The following is a 17947-nucleotide window of genomic DNA, read 5'->3' as shown; positions in this document are numbered from 1 at the left end:
TCAGTGTTCTGTACTGGGTGTCAGATGTGGGATGTCTGAGAGACTCCCAGCCTCCTGGATGACCACATTTGCACCAGGTGCATCAAGCTGTGGCTCCTTCGGGACTGCATTAAGGAACTGGAGATGCAGCTCGATGACCTTCGTCTGGTCAGGGAAAGTGAGGATATGATGGAGAGAAGCTATAGGCAAGTACTCACACCTGGGACTTGGCAGACAGATAAGTGGGTAACGGTCAGAAGGGGGAAAGGCAAGAGTCAGATACTAGAGAGTACCACTGTGGCTGCCCCCCTTAACAATAAGTATTCCTGTCTGAGTATTGTTGGGGGAGGGGGTACCTACCTGGGGGAAGCAACAGTAGCTGCACCTCTGGCACAGAGTCAGAGGCTCAGAAGGGTAGGGAAAGGAAGAAGGCAGCAGTAATAGGGTACTCTGTAGATGGGAGGCGGGGTCAGACAGGTGATTCTGTGGATGCAGGAAAGAAACATGGATGGTAGCTTGCCTCCCAGGTGCCAGGGTCTGGGATGTTTCAAATCACGACCACGCTATCTTTAAGTGGGAAGGTGAACAGCCAGAGGTCATGGTACATATTGGTACCATGACATAGGTAGGTAGGAAAAAGGAGGAGGTCCTGAAAACAGGGAGTTAGGAAGGAAGTTGAGAAGCAGGACCTCAAGGGTAGTAATCTCGGGATTACTGCCTGTGCCATGTGACAGTGGGTATAAAAATAGGGTGAGGTGGAGGATAAATGCATGGCTGAAGGATTGGAGCAGGGGGCAGGCATTCAGATTTCTGCATCATTGGGACCTCTTTAGGACAGGCATGACATGTACAAAAAGGACGTGTTGCACTTGAATCCAAGGGGGACCAATATCCTGGCAGAGAGATTTGCTCAGACTATTAGGGAGAGCTTAAACTACAATCGCTGGGGGGTGGGAACCAAACTGAAGAGACAAAGGAAGCGGCGGTTGGCTCACAAATAGAGAAAGCTTGAAGACAGTGCAAGAGGGAGGATCGGCAGGTGATAGAGAAGGGATAGGCTCAGACCGATGGTTTGAGATGTGTCCATTTTAACGTAAGAAGCATCATGAACAAAGCGGATGAGCTTAGAGCGTGGATCAGTACTTGGAGCTATGATGTTGTGATATGACTTCCCATGCACAAAACTACGCTGACTACTTATCTTCACCGCACCTTGTTCTCTTTATTGCTAACTGCCAACCAGACATCAACCATCTCGACTTCACCGCAACTTGTTCCCATTCCGACCTCACACCTTCTGAACGCTCTGCTCTCCGCTCCGTCTGCACTAATCCTAACCTTACTATAAAACCCGCCGGTAAGGGGGGTGCTGTTGTAGTCTGGCGTACTGACCTCAACCTTACCGAGGCACAGCGACAACTCGCGGATACCTCCTCTTATTTACCCTTCGATCATGACCCCACTAAGGAGCACCAGGCCGTTGTCTCCCACACCATCACCGACTTTATCCGCTCGGGGATCTCCCATCCACGGCTACCTACACCCTGCACTTCCCGTTTCTACCTCCTATCCAAGATCCACAAACCTGCCTGTCCAGGTAGACCCATTGTCTCAGCTTGCTCCTACCTCGACACTGTTTTATCGCCTCTTGTTCAATCCCTTCCTACCTATGTTCGTGACACTTCTCATGCTCTGAAATTTTTAGATGATTTTAAGTTCCCTGGCCCCCACTGCTTTATTTTCAGCATGGATATCCAGTCCCTATGTACTTCCATCCCCCATCAGGAAGGTTTCAAAGCTCTTTTCTTTTTGGATTCCAGACCTAACCAGTTCCCCTCTATCACCACTCTGCTCCGTCTAGTGGAATTAGTCCTTACTCTTAATAATTTCTCCTTTGGCTCCTCCCACTTCCTCCAAACTAAAGGTGTAGCCATGGGCACCTGTACGGGTCCCAGCTATTTTTGTTGGCTTTGTGGAACAATCCATGTTCCACACCTATTCTGGTATCTGTCCCCCACTTTTCCTTCGCTACATCGACGACTGCATTGGCGCTGCTTCCTGCACACATGCTGAGCTCGTTGGCTTCATTAACTTTGCCTCCAACTTTCACCCTGCCCTCAAGTTTATCTGATCCATTTCCAACACCTCCCTCCCCTTTCTAGATCTTTCTGTCTCTATCTCTGGAGACAGCTTATCTACTGAAGCCTAATGACTCTCACAGCTCACCCTGTCTCTTGCAAAAATGCCATCCCCTTCTCGCAATTCCTCTGTCTCCACTGCATCTGCTCTCAGGATGAGCCTTTTCATTCCAGGACAAAGGAGATGACCTCCTTTTTTAAAGAAAGGGGCTTCCCTTCCTCCACCATCAACTCTGCTCTCAAACTCATCTCCCTCATTTCATGCACATCTGCTCTCACTCCATCCTCCCGCCACCCCACTATGAATAGGGTTCCCCTTGTCCTCACCTACCACCCCACCAGCCTCCAGGTCCAACATATAAATATCCGTAACTTCCGCAACTTCCAACGGGATCCCACCACTAAGCATATCTTTCCCCCCCACCCCCTCTCTGCTTCACGCAGGGATCGCTCCCTAGGCGACTCCCTTGTCCATTCGTTTCCCCCCGCCCCATCCCTCCCCACCGATCTACCTCCTGGCACTTATCCTTGTAAGCGGAACAAGTGCTACACATGCCCTTTCACTTCCTCCCTCACTACCATTCAGGGCCCCAAACAGTCCTTCCAGGTGAGGCAACACTTCACCTGTGAGTCGGTTGGGGTGATATACTGCGTCCGGAGCTCCCACTATGGCCTTCTATATATTGGCGAGACCCAAGGCAGACTGGGAGATCGTTTCGCTGAACACCTACGCTCTATCTGCCAGAGAAAGCAGCATCTCCCAGTGGTCACACATTTTAATTCCAAGTCCCATTCCCATTCTGATATGTCTATCCACGGCCTCCTCTACTGTAAAGATGAAGCCACACTCAGGCTGGAGGAACAACACCTTATATTCCATCTGGGTAGCCTCCAACCTGATGGAATGAACATTGACTTCTCAAACTTCCACTAATGCCCCACCGCCCCCTCGTACCCCATCCGTTATTTATTCACTCATATACACACATTCTTATTCTCTCTCTCCTTTTTCTCCCTCTGTCCCTGTCAGTATACCCCTTGCCCATCCTCTGGGCTTCCCCCTCCCCCTTTCTCTCTCCCTAGGCCTCCTGTCCCATGATCCTCTCCTATCACTTCTTTTTTTCTTCTTCTTTGAGTTTTTATGGCAGTTGGCATCCACACTGTTGCATTACTGCCATCTCCCTTTTGCCAATCAACTGTCCGGCTCTTGGCTCCATCCCTCCCCCTCCTGTCTTCTCCTATCATTTTGGATCTCCCTCTCCCACTCCCACTTTCAAATTTCTTACTAGCTCTTCTTTCAGTTAGTCCTAACGAAGGGTCTCGGCCCGAAACGTCAACTGTACCTCTTCCTAGAGATGCTGCCTGGCCTGCTGCGTTCACCAGCAACTTTTATGTGTGTTGCTGACTATTTATTAATTAGTTCTTGCCTTTCCCAATTCAAGTAAATATTGTCACTTAGGAAACCTTGTATTCCTCAATCTGATCAATTTTTATATATTAAATGGAAAAGTCTATGCAATTATGTCTCACTTTATATTTCAGACCAGGTTTGATTCAAGCAAATATCATCCAAGACTGTTATGAAAACTCAGTATATTCTGTGTTGTGGTGTCTGCCAATAATTAGGTGTCCAAAGGGGCCAAAATAAGCTGACATAATTTCTCTTTGCATTCCAGCCCCTTTCATGTTGACAATCACAAATAGAGAAAGCTTGGAGACAGTGCGAGAGGGAATATAGGCAGGTGATGGAGGAACTGATAGTTTGAGATGCGTCTATTTTAATGCAAGGAGTATTATGAACTAGACAGATGAGCTTACAGTGTGGATCAGTACTTGGAGCTATGATGTTGTGGCCATTACAGAGACTTGGATGGCTCAAGGGTAGAAATGGTTACCTTGAGTACCAGGTTTTAGATGTTTCAGAAAGGACCGGGAGGGAGGCAAAAGAGGTGGGGGCATGGTTGCAGAAAAGGAGGAAGATATGGAGGGATTGTCTATGGAATCTCTGTGGGTGGAAGTTAGAAACAGGAAAGGGTCAATAGCTATACTGGGTGTTTTTTGTAGACCACCCAATAGTAACAGGGACTTGGGAAGCAGATAGGGAGACAGATTCTAGAAAAGTGTAATAATAACAGGGTTGTCATGGTGGGAGATTTTAATTTCCCAAATATTGATTAGCATATCCCTACAGCGAAGGGTTTAAATGGGGCGGAGTTTGTTAGGTGTGTTCAGGAAGGTTTCCTGACACAATACATAGATAAGGCTACAAGAGGAGAGGCTATACTTGATCTGATATTGGGAAATGAACTTAGTCAGATGTCAGATCTCTCAGTGGCAGAGCATTTTGGAGATAGTGATCACAATTCTATCTCCTTTACCACAGCATTGGAGAGGGATAGGAACAGACAAGTTAGGAATGTGTTTAATTGGAGTAAGGGGAAATATGAGGTTATCAGGCAGGAACTTGGAAGCATAAATTAGGAACAGATGTTCTCAGGGAAATGTACGGCAGAAATGTGGCAAATGTTTAGGAGATATTTGCGTAGCATTCTGCATAGGTACGTTCCAATGAGACAGGGAAAGGATGGTGGGGTACACTAACCGTGGTGTACAAAGGCTGTTGAAAATCTAGTCAAGTAGAAAAGAAAAGCTTACGAAAGGCTTAGGTAATGATAGTGATCCAGAAGGTTATAAGGCTAGCAGGAAGGAGCTTAAGAATGAAATTATGAGAGCCAGAAGGGGCCATGAGAAGGCCTTGGCAAGGATTAAGGAAAACCTCAAGGCATTTCTATGTGAAGTGCAAGAGGATAAGACGTTAGGACCAATCAAGTCTGACAGTGGAAAAGTGTGTATGGAACCAGAGAAGATAGCAGATGTGCTGGAGCTTTTGGAAAACATCAAGTTGGATAAGTCTCCGGGACAGGATGAGATGTAGCCCAGGCTACTGTGGGAGGCAATGGAGGAGATTGCTGACCCTCCGGCAATGATCTTTGCATCATGAATGGGGACAGGGGAGGTTCCGGAGGATTGGAAGATTGCAGATGTTGTTCCCTTGTTCAAGAAAGAAAGATAGCCCAGGAAGTTATAGACCAGTGAGTCTTACTTCAGTGGTTGGTAAGTTGATGGGAAAGATCCTGAGAGGCAGGATTTATGAACATTTGGAGAGGCATAATGTGATTACGAATAGTCAGTATGGTTTGTCAAAAGCAGATCGTGACTTACGAGCCTTTTGCGGATGTAACTAAACACAATGATGAAGGTAGAGTAGTAGATGTAGTGTATATGGATTTCAGCAAGGCATTTGATAAGGTACCCCATGCAAGGCTTATTGAGAAAGTAAGGAGGCATGGGATCCAAGGGGACCTTGCTTTGTGGATCCAGAATTGGCTTGACCACATAAGGCAAAGAGTGGTTGTAGACGGGTCATATTCTGCATGGAGGTCGGTGACCAGTGGTGTGCCTCAGGGATCTGTTCTGGGACCCCTAAGCTTCGTGATTTTTATAAATGACCTGGATGAGGAAGTGGAGGGATGGGTTAGTAAATTTGCTGATGAGACAAAAGTTGGGGGTGTTGTGGATAGTGTGGAGGGCTGTCAGATGTTACAGCAGGACATCGATAGGCTGCAAAACTGGGCTGAGGAGTGGCAGATGTTCAACCCAGATAAGTGTGAGGTGGTTCATTTTGGTAGGTCAAATACGATGGCAGAATCTAGTATTAGTGGCAAGACTCTTGGCAGTGTGGAGGATCAGAGGGATCTTGGGGTCCCAAGTCCATAGGACACTCAAAGCAGCTGCGCAGGTTCATTCTGTGGTTCAGAAGGTATTCGGTGCATTGGCCTTCATCAATCATGGGATTGAGTTTAAGAGCAGAGAGGTAATGTTGTAGCCATATAGGACCCTGGCTGGACCTCACTTGGAGTACTGTGCTCAGTTCTGGTCACCTCACTACAGGATGGATGTGGAAACTATAGAGAGGGTGAAAAGGAGATTTACAAGGATGTTGCCTGGATTGGGAAGCATGCCTTATGAGAATAGGTTGAGTGAACTTGGCCTTTTCTCCTTGGAGCAACAGAGGATGAGAGGTGACCTAATAGAGGTGTACAATATGATAAAAGACATTGATCATGTGATAGTCAGAGGCTTTTTCCCAGGGCTGAAATGGCTAGCACAAGTGGACACAGTTTTATGGTGCCTGGAAGTAGGTACAGAGGAGATGTCAGGGATAAGTTTGCTTTATTTCAAACACAGAGTGTGGTGTCTCAGTGGAATGGGCTGCCGGTGCCGGTGATGGAGGAGGATATGATAGGGTCTTTTAAGAGATTCCTGGATAGGTACATGGAGTTTAGAAAAATAGAGAGCTATGGATAATCCTAGGTAATTTCTAAAGTAAGTACATGTTCGGCACAGCATTGTGCGCTGAAGGGTCTGTATTGTGCTGTAGGTTTTCTATGCTTCTAACAGAGCAATCTATATGGCTTAGAAATACAATTGTGTCAGTGTGAATTAATCAGTCTGATGGCCTGGTGGAAGAAGCTGTTCCAGAGCCTGTTGGTCCTAATGCTGCGGTACCATTTCCCGGATGGTAGCAGCTGGTTTGTGGTTGGGGTGACTCAGGTCCTGATGATCCATTGGGCCCCTTTTACACACCTGTTACTGTAAATATAGTGGGAAGTTCACATCTACAGATGCGCTGGGCTGTCTGCACTCTCTGCAGAATCCTGCGATTGTGTGAAGTACAGTTCCCATACCAGGCAGTGATGCAGCCAGTCAGGATGCTCTCAATTGTGCCCCTGTAGAAAGTTGTTAGGATTTGGAGGCCCATCCAAACTTCTTCAACCATCTGAGGTGAAAGAGGTGCTGTTGTGCTTTTCTCACCACACAACTGGTATGTACAAACCATGTGAGGTCTTCGGTGATGTGTATATCGAGGAACTTAAAGCTGTTCATCCTCTCAACCCCAGATCCATTGATGTCAATAGCCTGTCTCTGTACCTGCTCTAGTCCACAACCAGCTCCTTTGCTTTAGTGACATTGAGGGTGAGGTTGTTTTCTTGACACCATTGTGTCAGTGTGATTACTTCTCCGTAGGCTACCCCGTTATTATTTGAGATAAGTCCAATCAGTGTAGTGTCAAAGTTAATTAGCAAATTGAAGCTGTGGGTGGCAACACCAACATGGGTATACAGAGAGTAAAGGAGGGGGCTGAGGACACAGCCCTGAGGGGCACCTGTGTTGAGGGTGAGAGAGGCAGAGGAGAGGGACCCATGGCAGTGATCTGACAGGAACTCCAGGATCCAGCTGGACAAGGTAGGATGAAGACCAAGGTCCCTGAGCTTCTTGTCAAGCCTGGAGGGAATGATGGTGTTGAATGCTGAACTTAGTCCAAGAACAACATTCTCACATAAGCATCCCTCTTCTCCAGGTTTGGAAGGACGGTGCGTAGAGCTGTGACTATTGCGTCAACTGTCGATCGGCTGTGTCAGTAGAGGAATTATAGGGGGTCCATTGTGGGTGGTAGCATGCTGCAGGTGTCGTCCTTGACCAGCCTTTCAAAGCATTTGCTTATTATGGAGGTGAGTGGAACAAGATGCCAGTTGTTTAGACATGTTACCTTGGTCTTTCTAGGTACAGGGACAAGTAGGAGGGCACCCTACACTAGGAAAGGGAGAGATTAAGAATGTCTGCAAACACACCTGCCATTCTGAGTACCCACCCTCAGATGCCATCTGGTCCTGCAGCCTTGCTGTACGCAGTTTTTTTATTGGAAACACCTGTGTACTTCAGCCTCAGAGATGACCCAGGTGCAGGGCTCTTTGGTGGCTCTCCTTGAGGGCTCAGTGTTGGCAACATTGAACTGAGAGCAAAAAAGATTTAGCTCATCTGGGAGAGAGGCAGCAATGTTGGCAACTCCACTGCGCTTAGTTTTGAAGTCTATGATGGTGTGCAGACCTTGCCATAAGCTGCATGTGTTATTGGTGGAGAGTTGTGTCTGGATCTTGTCCTTTTATTGTCGTTTCACTGCCTTGATGGCTTTGCGCAGATCATAGCTGCATTTCTTGAGTTTCTGTGGTCACCGGCAACATAAGCTCTGTGTCGCATGGTAACTGCTGCACACACAGAACTGTTGATCCAGCGTTTCTGGTTTGGATAAACATTGACCGATTTTTGGGGGACAACATCCTCAATGGACTTCTGGACGAAGCTCGTGATCCCTTCCATGAACTCGGAGATGTCCTCATTATGAAAGACAATCCAGTTCACATCATCAAAGCAGTCTTGTAGCATGGAAACTGATTGGTCGGACCAATAGTGGACAGATTTAACTATGGTTGCCTCTTGTTTCAGCTTTGGCTGTACATGGGCAGAAGCAGGATGGAGGAGTGATCAGACTTCTCCAAGTGGCAGATGGAGGAGCACTTTGTAAGCGTTGCAGAAGGGAGAGTAGCAGTGGTCAATGGTGTTATCTCCCCTTGTGCTCACCTGGATGTGCTGTCAAAACTTCAGAGTCGTTTTAGCCAGTGATGCTCGATTAAAGTCTCAGGCAACGATAAAAGCAGTCTCCAAGGTGCTGATGGTTTCATACAGTTTCTTCAGAGCCAGGTCAGTATCAACCTGTGGCAGAATACACATAGCTGTGATAATTACAGACGTGAACTCTCTAGGCAGCCAGAAAGGTCCACAGAGCAGCACCACGTACTCCTGATCCAGGGAACAAAAGAATTTGAGGGCATGCACATTCTGGGAATTGCACAAAGCATTACTGACCGTGAAGCATACCGCACCTCCTTTACTTTTCCCAGAAGGGTTTTTAGACCTGTCCACTCAGAACAGGGAGAACCCAGAGGCTCAGTGGAGTGATCCGGTATCTCCTCGGTCAACCAGGTCTCCATGAAACACAAGACGTCACGTTCCTTTGTTTCCCACTGATTGGAGATTCTGGCTCTCAGTTCGCACAGATTGTTGTCCAGGGACTGAACATTAGCCAGGAGTATGCCAGGGAGTGACGGCTGATTTGAATGCTGTCTCAACCTCACCAGGACACTGGCCCTTCTCCCTCGCCTCCAATGCCACTTCCGAGGTAGCAGCACTATAATAAATGAGCCTGCCATGGATCATGTAAACAGGGGTTCTCAATGTAGAAAAGGCAGCACGCTGTGGGTAAACGCCATCTTCCCGATGTTCAGAAGAGTCAGTCGATCATATCTGATGTGACTATCAGCTTCTTGAACAAGAACCGGGTTGGGTCACAGATCTCTCAGTGGGTGAGCATCTGGGGAACATTGACCACCACTCCCTGGCCTTCAGCATTATCATGGAAAAGGATAGAATCAGAGAGGACAGGAAAAGTTTTGAATTGGGGAAGGGCAAATTATGAGGCTATAAGGCTAGAACTTGCAGGTGTGAATTGGGATGATATATTTGCGGGGAAATGTACTATGGACATGTGGTTGATGTTTCGACATCTCTTGCAGGATGTTAGGGATAAATTTGTCCCAGTGAGGAAGATAAAGAATGGTAGGGTGAAGAAACCATGGGTGACAAGTGAGGTGGAAAATCTAGTAGGTGGAAGAAGGCAGTATACATGAGGTTTAGGAAGCAAGGATCAGATGGGTCTATTGAGGAATATAGGGAAGCAAGAAAGGAGCTTAAGAAGGGGCTGAGGAGAGCAAGAAGGGGGCATGAGAAGGCCTCGGCGAGTAGGGTAAAGGAAAATCCCAAGGCATTCTTCATTTATGTGAAGAACAAAAGGATGACAGAAGTGAAGGTAGGACCGATTAGAGATAAAGGTGGAAAGATGTGCCTGGAGACTGTGGAAGTGAGCGAGGTCCTCAATGAATACTTCTCTTTGGTATTTACCAATGAGAGGGAACTTGATAACAGTGAGGACAATATGAGTGAGGTTGATGTTCTGGAGCATGTTGATATTAAGGGAGAGCAGGTGTTGGAGTTATTAAAATACATTAGGACGGATAAGTCCCCCGGGTCTGACGGAATATTCCCCAGGCTGCTCCACGAGGCAAGGGAAGAGATTGCTGAGCCTCTGGCTAAGATCTTTATGTCCTCGTTGTCTACGGGAATGGTACCGGAGGATTGGAGGGAGGCGAATGTTGTCCCTTTGTTCAAAAAAGGTAGTAGGGATAGTCCGGGTAATTATAGACCAGTGAGCCTCATGTCTGTGGTGGGAAAGCTGTTGGAAAAGATTCTTAGAGATAGGATCTATGGGCATTTAGAGAATCATGGTCTGATCAGGGACAGTCAGTATGGCTTTGTGAAGGGCAGATCGTGTCTAACAAGACTGATAGAGTTCTTTGAGGAAGTGACCAGGCATATAGATGAGGGTAGTGTAGTGGATGTGATCTATATGGATTATAGGAAGGCATTTGACAAGGTTCCACACGGTAGGCTTATTCAGAAAGTCAGAAGGCATGGGATCCAGGGAAGTTTGGCCAGGTGGATTCTGAATTGGCTTGCCTGCAGGAGGCACAGGGTCATGGTGGAGGGAGTGCATTCGGATTGGAGGGTTGTGACGAGCGGTGTCCCACAAGGATCAGTTCTGGGACCTCTACTTTTCATCATTTTTGTTAACGACCTGGATGTGGGGGTAGAAGGGTGGGTTGGCAAGTTTGCAGACGGAACAAAGGTTGGTGGTGTTGTAGATAGTGTAGAGGATTGTCGAAGATTGCAGAGAGACATTGATAGGTTGCAGAAGTGGGCTGAGAAGAGGCAGATGGAGTTCAACCCAGAGAAGTGTGAGGTGGTACACTTTGGAAGGACAAACTCCAAGGCAGAGTACAAAGTAAATGGCAGGATACCTGGTAGTTTGGAGGAGCAAAGGGATCTGGGGGTACATGTCCACAAATACCTGAAGGTTGCCTCACAGGTAGATAGGGTAGTTAAGAAAGCGTATGGGGTGTTAGCTTTCATAAGTCGAGGGATAGAGTTTAAGAGTCGCGAGGTAACGATGCAGCTGTATAAAACTCTGGTTAGGCCACACTTGGAGTACTGTGTCCAGTTCTAGTCACTTCACTATAGGAAGGATGTGGAAGCGTTGGAAAGGGTACAGAGGAGATTTACCAGGATGCTGCCTGGTTTAGAGAGTATGCATTATGATCAGAGATTAAGGGAGCTAGGGCTTTACTCTTTGGAGAGAAGGAGGATGAGAGGAGACATGATAGAGGTATACAAGATATTAAGGGGAATAGATAGAGTGGATAGCCAGTGCCTGGTCCCCAGGGCACCACTGCTCAATCAATACAAGAGGACATGGCTTTAAGTAAGGGGTGGGAAGTTCAAGGGGGATATTAGAGGAAGGTTTTTTGCTCAGAGAGTGGTTGGTGCGTGGAATACACTGCCTGAGTCAGTGGTGGAGGCAGATACACCAGTGAAATTTAAGAGACTACTAGACAGGTACATGGAGGAATTTAAGGTGGGGGGTTATATGGGAGCCAGGGTTTATGGGTCAGCACAACAATGTTGGCTGAAGGGCCTGTACTGTGCTGTACTATTCTATGTTCTATGTTCTATGAAATTGCAGAAATTAGCAGCACACTGTAGAATTGGTATGGAATTTGCAACACAGCTGCCATACATGGCACCATCTTGGTCTGGCAGGAGTGTGGATATCAGTGTGTTGGAGGGAATGTGGTAACTGGGTTCTCTCTGTGTGAGACCCTGCATTGGAGAGGGGTCCCAGTGTACAAGAGGAAGTGTGGTTAAAGGAGTCCCAGCTTGTTAGGTGAAGTTTGGGAACTGGTGACTGGTCTGTGAGAGAGTGTGTGGAACTGGGATCTTGGTGTGAGAGAGGAAGCTTGGTAATTGGGTTCATGGTGTGTTGGACATGTATTGGCCTGGGGTTGTGGTGTGTGAGAACTGGGTTCCAGTGTATGTGAGCTGGGGCCCTGGTGTATTAAAGTGTATTAAAGTGTGGGGGAGGGAGAGTGGAATTTGAGATCCCGTGTGTGAGAGGGAGTGTGGGAACCATAGTGCTGATTCCTGAGGAGCAGTGTGGCAACTGGAGCCCAGGTGTGTGAGAGGAGGTCAGAACTGAGGTTCCAGTATGAGAGATGCTATGTGCAGCACTCTTTCAGTGTCAGACAGTTCGCCACTCCAGCAGTCTTGTCTGAATCCAAACTTTGCATGTGAACATCACCAGCTGTAAATTTCCCTCCATGTCATACACCATCCTGACTTGGGCATATCTTGCCGCTTCTTATTTCTGGGTCTAAGGCCTGCAGCTCTCTCATGAGTGCCCAAGTGGCTACAATAATGTGCATTTACCATCACAGAGTAGGGAAGCTGGTGTAGTGGAGGAGGGCCTCTTCTACAAAATATTAGGCAAGGTCAGTATCCTTTGGCTTGTCAGTGATAACAACATCAAAATAAGTGAACAAATGATTACCAACGAGTAATCTGAGAATGACTTACCAAGCATGTGGAGATTGAAAGAAAGCAGCACATTCGTGAACAAGTCTGGAAGCTGTTCAGTGGAATCAGAGAGTAGTCCGTCCTCAATCACATCCAGGAGAAACTGAATGAAGTCTGAATTCAGATGTTCTGTAAGTAAGGTGGGAGCTTAGAATTTTATTTAGGTTTGTATTACAAAACAATGTAAATATATCAACGCAAACAACAGGAATTCTGCAAATGCTGGAAATTCAAGCAACACACATCAAAGTTGCTGGTGAATGCAGCAGGCCAGGCAGCATCTGTAGGAAGAGGTGCAGTCGACGCTTCAGGCCGAGACCCTTCGTCAGGACTAACTGAAGGAAGAGTGAGTAAGGGATTTAAAAGTTGGAGGGGGAGGGGGAGATCCAAAATGATAGGAGAAGACAGGAGGGGGAGGGATGGAGCCAAGAGCTGGACAGGTGATTGGCAAAAGGGGGATACGAGAGGATCATGGGAGAGGAGGTCCGGGAAGAAAGACAAGGGGGGGGGGACCCAGAGGATGGGCAAGAGGTATATTCAGAGGGACAGAGGGAGAAAAAGGAGAGTGAGAGAAAGAATGTGTGCATAAAAATAGGTAACAGATGGGGTACGAGGGGGAGGTGGGGCCTACTGGAAGTTACAGAAGTCGATGTTCATGCCATCAGGTTGGAGGCTACCCAGATGGAATATAAGGTGTTGTTCCTCCAACCTGAGTGTGCTCCCGATGTGGCCTTTTATATATTGGCGAGACCCGACGCAGACTGGGAGACCGCTTTGCTGAACATCTACGCTCTGTCCGCCAGAGAAAGCAGGATCTCCCAGTGGCCACACATTTTAATTCCACATCCCATTCCCATTCTGACATGTCTATCCACGGCCTCCTCTACTGTAACAGGGATCGCTCCCTACACAACTCCCTTGTCCATTTGTCCCCCCCATCCCTGCCCACTGATCTCCCTCCTGGCACTTATCCGTGTAAGTGGAACAAGTGCTACACATGCCCTTACACTTCTTCCCTTACCACCATTCAGGGCCCCAAACAGTCCTTCCAGGTGAGGCAACACTTCATCTGTGAGTCGACTGGGGTGATATACTGCGTCCGGTGCTCCCGATGTGGCCTTTTATATATTGGCGAGACCCGATGCAGACTGGGAGACCACTTTGCTGAACATCTACGCTCTGTCCGCCAGAGAAAGCAGGATCTCCCAGTGGCCACACATTTTAATTCCACATCCCATTCCCATTCTGACATGTCTATCCACGGCTTCCTCTACTGTAAAGATGAAGCCACACTCAGGTTGGAGGAACAACACCTTATATTCCCTCTGGGTAGCCTCCAACCTGATGGCATGAACATCGACTTCTCTAACTTCTGCTAGGCCCCACCTCCCCCTCGTACCCCATCTGTTACTTATTTTTATGCACACATTCTTTCTCTCACTCTCCTTTTTCTCCCTCTGTCCCTCTGAATATACCTCTTGCCCATCCTCTGGGCCCCCCCCCTTGTCTTTCTTCCCGGACCTCCTCTCCCATGATCCTTTCGTATCCCCCTTTTGCCAATCACCTGTCCAGCTCTTGGCTCCATCCCTCCCCCTCCTGTCTTCTTCTATCATTTTGGATCTCCCCCTCCCCCTCCAACTTTCAAATCCCTTACTCACTCTTCCTTCAGTTAGTCCTGACGAAGGGTCTCGGTCTGAAACGTCGACTGCACCTCTTCCTACAGATGCTGCCTGGCCTGCTGCGTTCATCAGCAACTTTGATGTGTTTTGCTTAAATATATCAACAGGAGGTTATTGGAAAACACTAGGTCTGCCATGAATGGCGTATGATACTGGGCACTGAAAAATGGAAAAGATGCACTTGAAAACTGTTGTGGTGATGACTCATTAGACTGATTGAGGTTATGCATTAAATACCTCGATTGTTCGTAAAACCTAATGGGCTGACTACCAAAGTATAAAAAGTAATATCAAGTTGCATAGTTTTCCTTCAGTTACAACAGGGCTGGGCTAAATGAGGCTTATTCTGTGTTATATTCCTCCTAGATGTCATGATTCTGTGCTTTGTCTCTGAAGAGTCACTTCATCCCTAGGTCACTAATCTTTAGGAGGGAGAGTGTAAACAGGATGACTATTGACTTTGTTTCCATCATCACCAGCAAGATGGTGCATAAAGCAGAGCATAATCTATAGGCTGTGACTGTATCAAGGACTACCCACACACAGAAGAGACTGCTGCAAGGGGATTGATTTGAGCCCTTCTCAGTCACAAGCTGGAAGATCATCTGTCCTGCTTGTTCTGGGTAATATTGATTCCACCCTTAGTTTCTTCAGAATTACTCTGGACCTAATATTTAATAATTTACCATTTACAAATAATTTTAAAGATATCTTACTACATAGAAAGTGAACTATTCTGCCTATACATTGTTGTTCAGTTTAATCACACAATCTTTTGTTTCAGTGTCACTGCTAACCTTTCTTCAGTACTCCATGGAGAGATTGTGTTCTGGGTGGAATCAACCCTGACTGACTGCAGCTAATGCAATACATTCAAACTGTCAAACTCAGTAGCATTGATAATGATGTCAATGATGTCAAATGATGGACACCCAAGGTGAACAGTAACAGTTTAACCAATTCCAGTGGGTAATATGCAACCTGCAGTAGCTGTACCTCGAAAGCTACATCAGCTGTTGACACATCTTTTTGAAGACCCTGACCTGGAGTTACACTCTGACTTCCATTCTTTGCGGGAATGAGACCTGCTCAAAGGGCCTCATGACCGGCCAATTTTTGATGTACCAAGGACACGGTTTGGAAGACTAGCGCGCCTTCATGGTGCCGGATTTTTGTGGTTCTGGACACGAGCTGATTCTAGGCCAGTGCCCCTTGCTGGAGAACACAGAACATTGGGAGCAGCAGGTTTGCTGCCGTGGGCTATGTGTCCAGAGACCTGAGCCCTGGGCCAACTCTGGGTGCAGAGCTCGGAAAAAGCGACTCAAGAGACTTTTAACGTCATAAATCACTGAGTGGTTTGTTATGTTTCCTCTCTCGCTGTGAAACGGGGACATCTCTTTTTCCCTTATTAGGGAGAGAGTGAGCCTGTGGCAAGTCAAGTAACCGGGTGAACGAGTAGTCTTTGGTATACTGCAAGTCTGTTTCTTTATTGATGCTTTGCTGCACGCTTGAGTGCTCGATAGAGGGCGCTGATGCTTTTTTGCTGGTGGGGGTGGGGGGGGGTCATTGTCTTGCTGCTGCTTGTGTGTGGGAGGAGGGGGCTGGGGTGGGCTTCGGGGTTCTAACAGTCATTCATTCTTTGGGGCACTCTGTTTTTGTGGATTTTTGCGAAGAAAAAGAATTTGAGGATGTATATTGTATATATTTCTCTGACATTAAATGTACCTATAGTCTGGGGCAAGAGGATGAGTGGCAAATAAACACAGCTGCTTAACAACCCTGGGTACAGTCAACCCTCCTGAACTGAGCGATAAAAGCAAAATGACAGCTTCAACCTGAATTTTAAAAATAAACACACTACAACATGGCTCAGTTACTTGATCCTATAAAAAGCACCTTAAAGGGCTGGTTATTTGTCAGAAGTGTGCCTGGATAAACAAGAGTAAAAGGGAGGTGAGAGTTGAAATTGGACCAATGGAAAATGATGCTGGTGAGGTAGAAATGGGGGCGAAGAAATGCAAGGTGAACTGAATGACTACCGGACCCTGACGAGATGTACCCCAGGCTACTGTGGGAGGCGAGGGAGGAGATTGCTGAGCCTCTGGCAATAATCTGTGCATTATCAATGGGAACAGGAGAGGTTTCAGAGGATTGGAGGGTTGCAGGTGTTGTTCCTTTATTCAAGAAAGGTAGTAGAGATAGCCCAGGAAATTATAGACTAGTGAGTCTTACTTCAGTGATTGGTAAGTTGATGGAGAAGATACTGAGAGGCAGGATTTATGAACATTTGGTAAGGCATAATATGATTAGGAATAGTCAGCATGGCTTTGTCAAAGGGAGGTCATGCCTGATGAGCCTGATTGAATGTTTTGAGGATGTGACTAAACACATTGATGAAGGTAGAGCAGTAGATGTAGTGTATATGGATTTCAGCAAGGCATTTGATAAGGCACCCCATGCAAGACTTATTGAGAAAGTAAGGAGGCATGGGATCCAAGCGGACATTACTTTGTTATTCCAGAGTTGGCGACCACAGAAAGCAAAGGGTGGTTGTAGATGGGTCATATTCTGCATGGAGGTCGGAGACCAGTGGTGTGCCTCAGGGATCTGTTCTGGGACCCCTTCTCTGCGTGATTTTTATAAATGACCTGGATGAGGAAGTGGAAGGATGGGTTAGTAAATTTGCTGATGACACAAAGGATAGAGCTGTTGTGGACAGCCGTCAGAGGTTACAGCAGGACATCAACAGGATGCAAAACTGGGCTGAGAAGTGGCAGATGGTGTTCAACCCAGGTAAGTGTGAGGTGGTTCATTTTGGTAGGTCAAATATAATGGCAGAATATAGTATTAATGGTAAGGTTCTTGGCAGTGTGGAGGTTCAGAGGGATCTTAGGGTCTGCCTCCATAGGACACTCAAAGACTCTGTGGTTAAGAAGGCATACGGTGCATTGGCCTTCATCAATTGTGGAATTGAATTTAAGAGGGGAGAGGTAATGTTACAGCTATATAGGACCCTGGTCAGACCCCACTTGGAGTACTGTGCTCAGTTCTGGTCACCTCACCACAGGAAGGATGTGGAAATTATAGAAAGGGTGCAGAGGAGATTTACAAGGATGTTGCCTGGATTGGGGAGTATGCCTTACAAGAATAGGTTGAGTGAACTCGGCCTTTTCATTTTGGAGTAATGGAGAATGAGAGGTGACCTGATAAAGATGTATAAAATGATGAGGGGCATTGATCATGTGGATAGCCAAAGGCTTTTTCCCAGGGCTGAAATGGCTAGCACGAGAGGGCATAGCTTTATGGCACTTGGAATTAGGTACAGAAGGGATGTCAGGGGCAAGTTGTTGTTGTTATAGTTTTTTTTTATTCAGGGAATGTTGAGTGTATGGAATGGGCTGCCGGCGACTTTGGTGGAGGTGGATACAATAGAGTCTTTCAAGGGAAATAGCTCAGAAAAAATAGAGGGCTATGGGTGACCCAAGGTAATTTCCAGAGTAAATACATGTTTGGCATAGCATTGTGGGCCAAAGGGCCTGTATTGTGCTGTAAGTTTCTCTGTTTCTATGTTACTCTGCATTAGTCTATCAGTGTGCCAGAGGTCCTTGAGTGTTAGGGAGCAGGAGTGAGTGCTGTTACAAAGAAAACGTGCTAGGCAAACTGAAAAAGGTCTTAAGGTGGGAAAAAAAAATCCCAGGTTCCTGAAAGAGGCTGCTGAAGAGATAA

At 46.9% G+C, this 17947-nt stretch overlaps 1 protein-coding gene across 3 annotated transcripts in view; it reads right to left on the bottom strand.

Annotated features, from left to right (window-relative positions):
- The window catches only part of nckipsd (NCK interacting protein with SH3 domain), a 286417-nt gene that overhangs the window by 85331 nt on the left and 183139 nt on the right, over positions 1-17947 (bottom strand). For all 3 annotated transcript variants that reach the window (XM_072280767.1, XM_072280768.1, XM_072280769.1), the window contains one exon: positions 12543-12671. In XM_072280767.1, coding sequence (XP_072136868.1) covers positions 12543-12671 — 129 coding nt within the window. The remainder of the gene's footprint in view (positions 1-12542; positions 12672-17947) is intronic.

The sequence above is a fragment of the Mobula birostris genome, chromosome 16 (assembly GCF_030028105.1).
Source record: "Mobula birostris isolate sMobBir1 chromosome 16, sMobBir1.hap1, whole genome shotgun sequence".
NCBI lineage: Eukaryota > Metazoa > Chordata > Chondrichthyes > Myliobatiformes > Myliobatidae > Mobula > Mobula birostris.
This window is presented reverse-complemented; position numbering and strand designations above follow the sequence as displayed.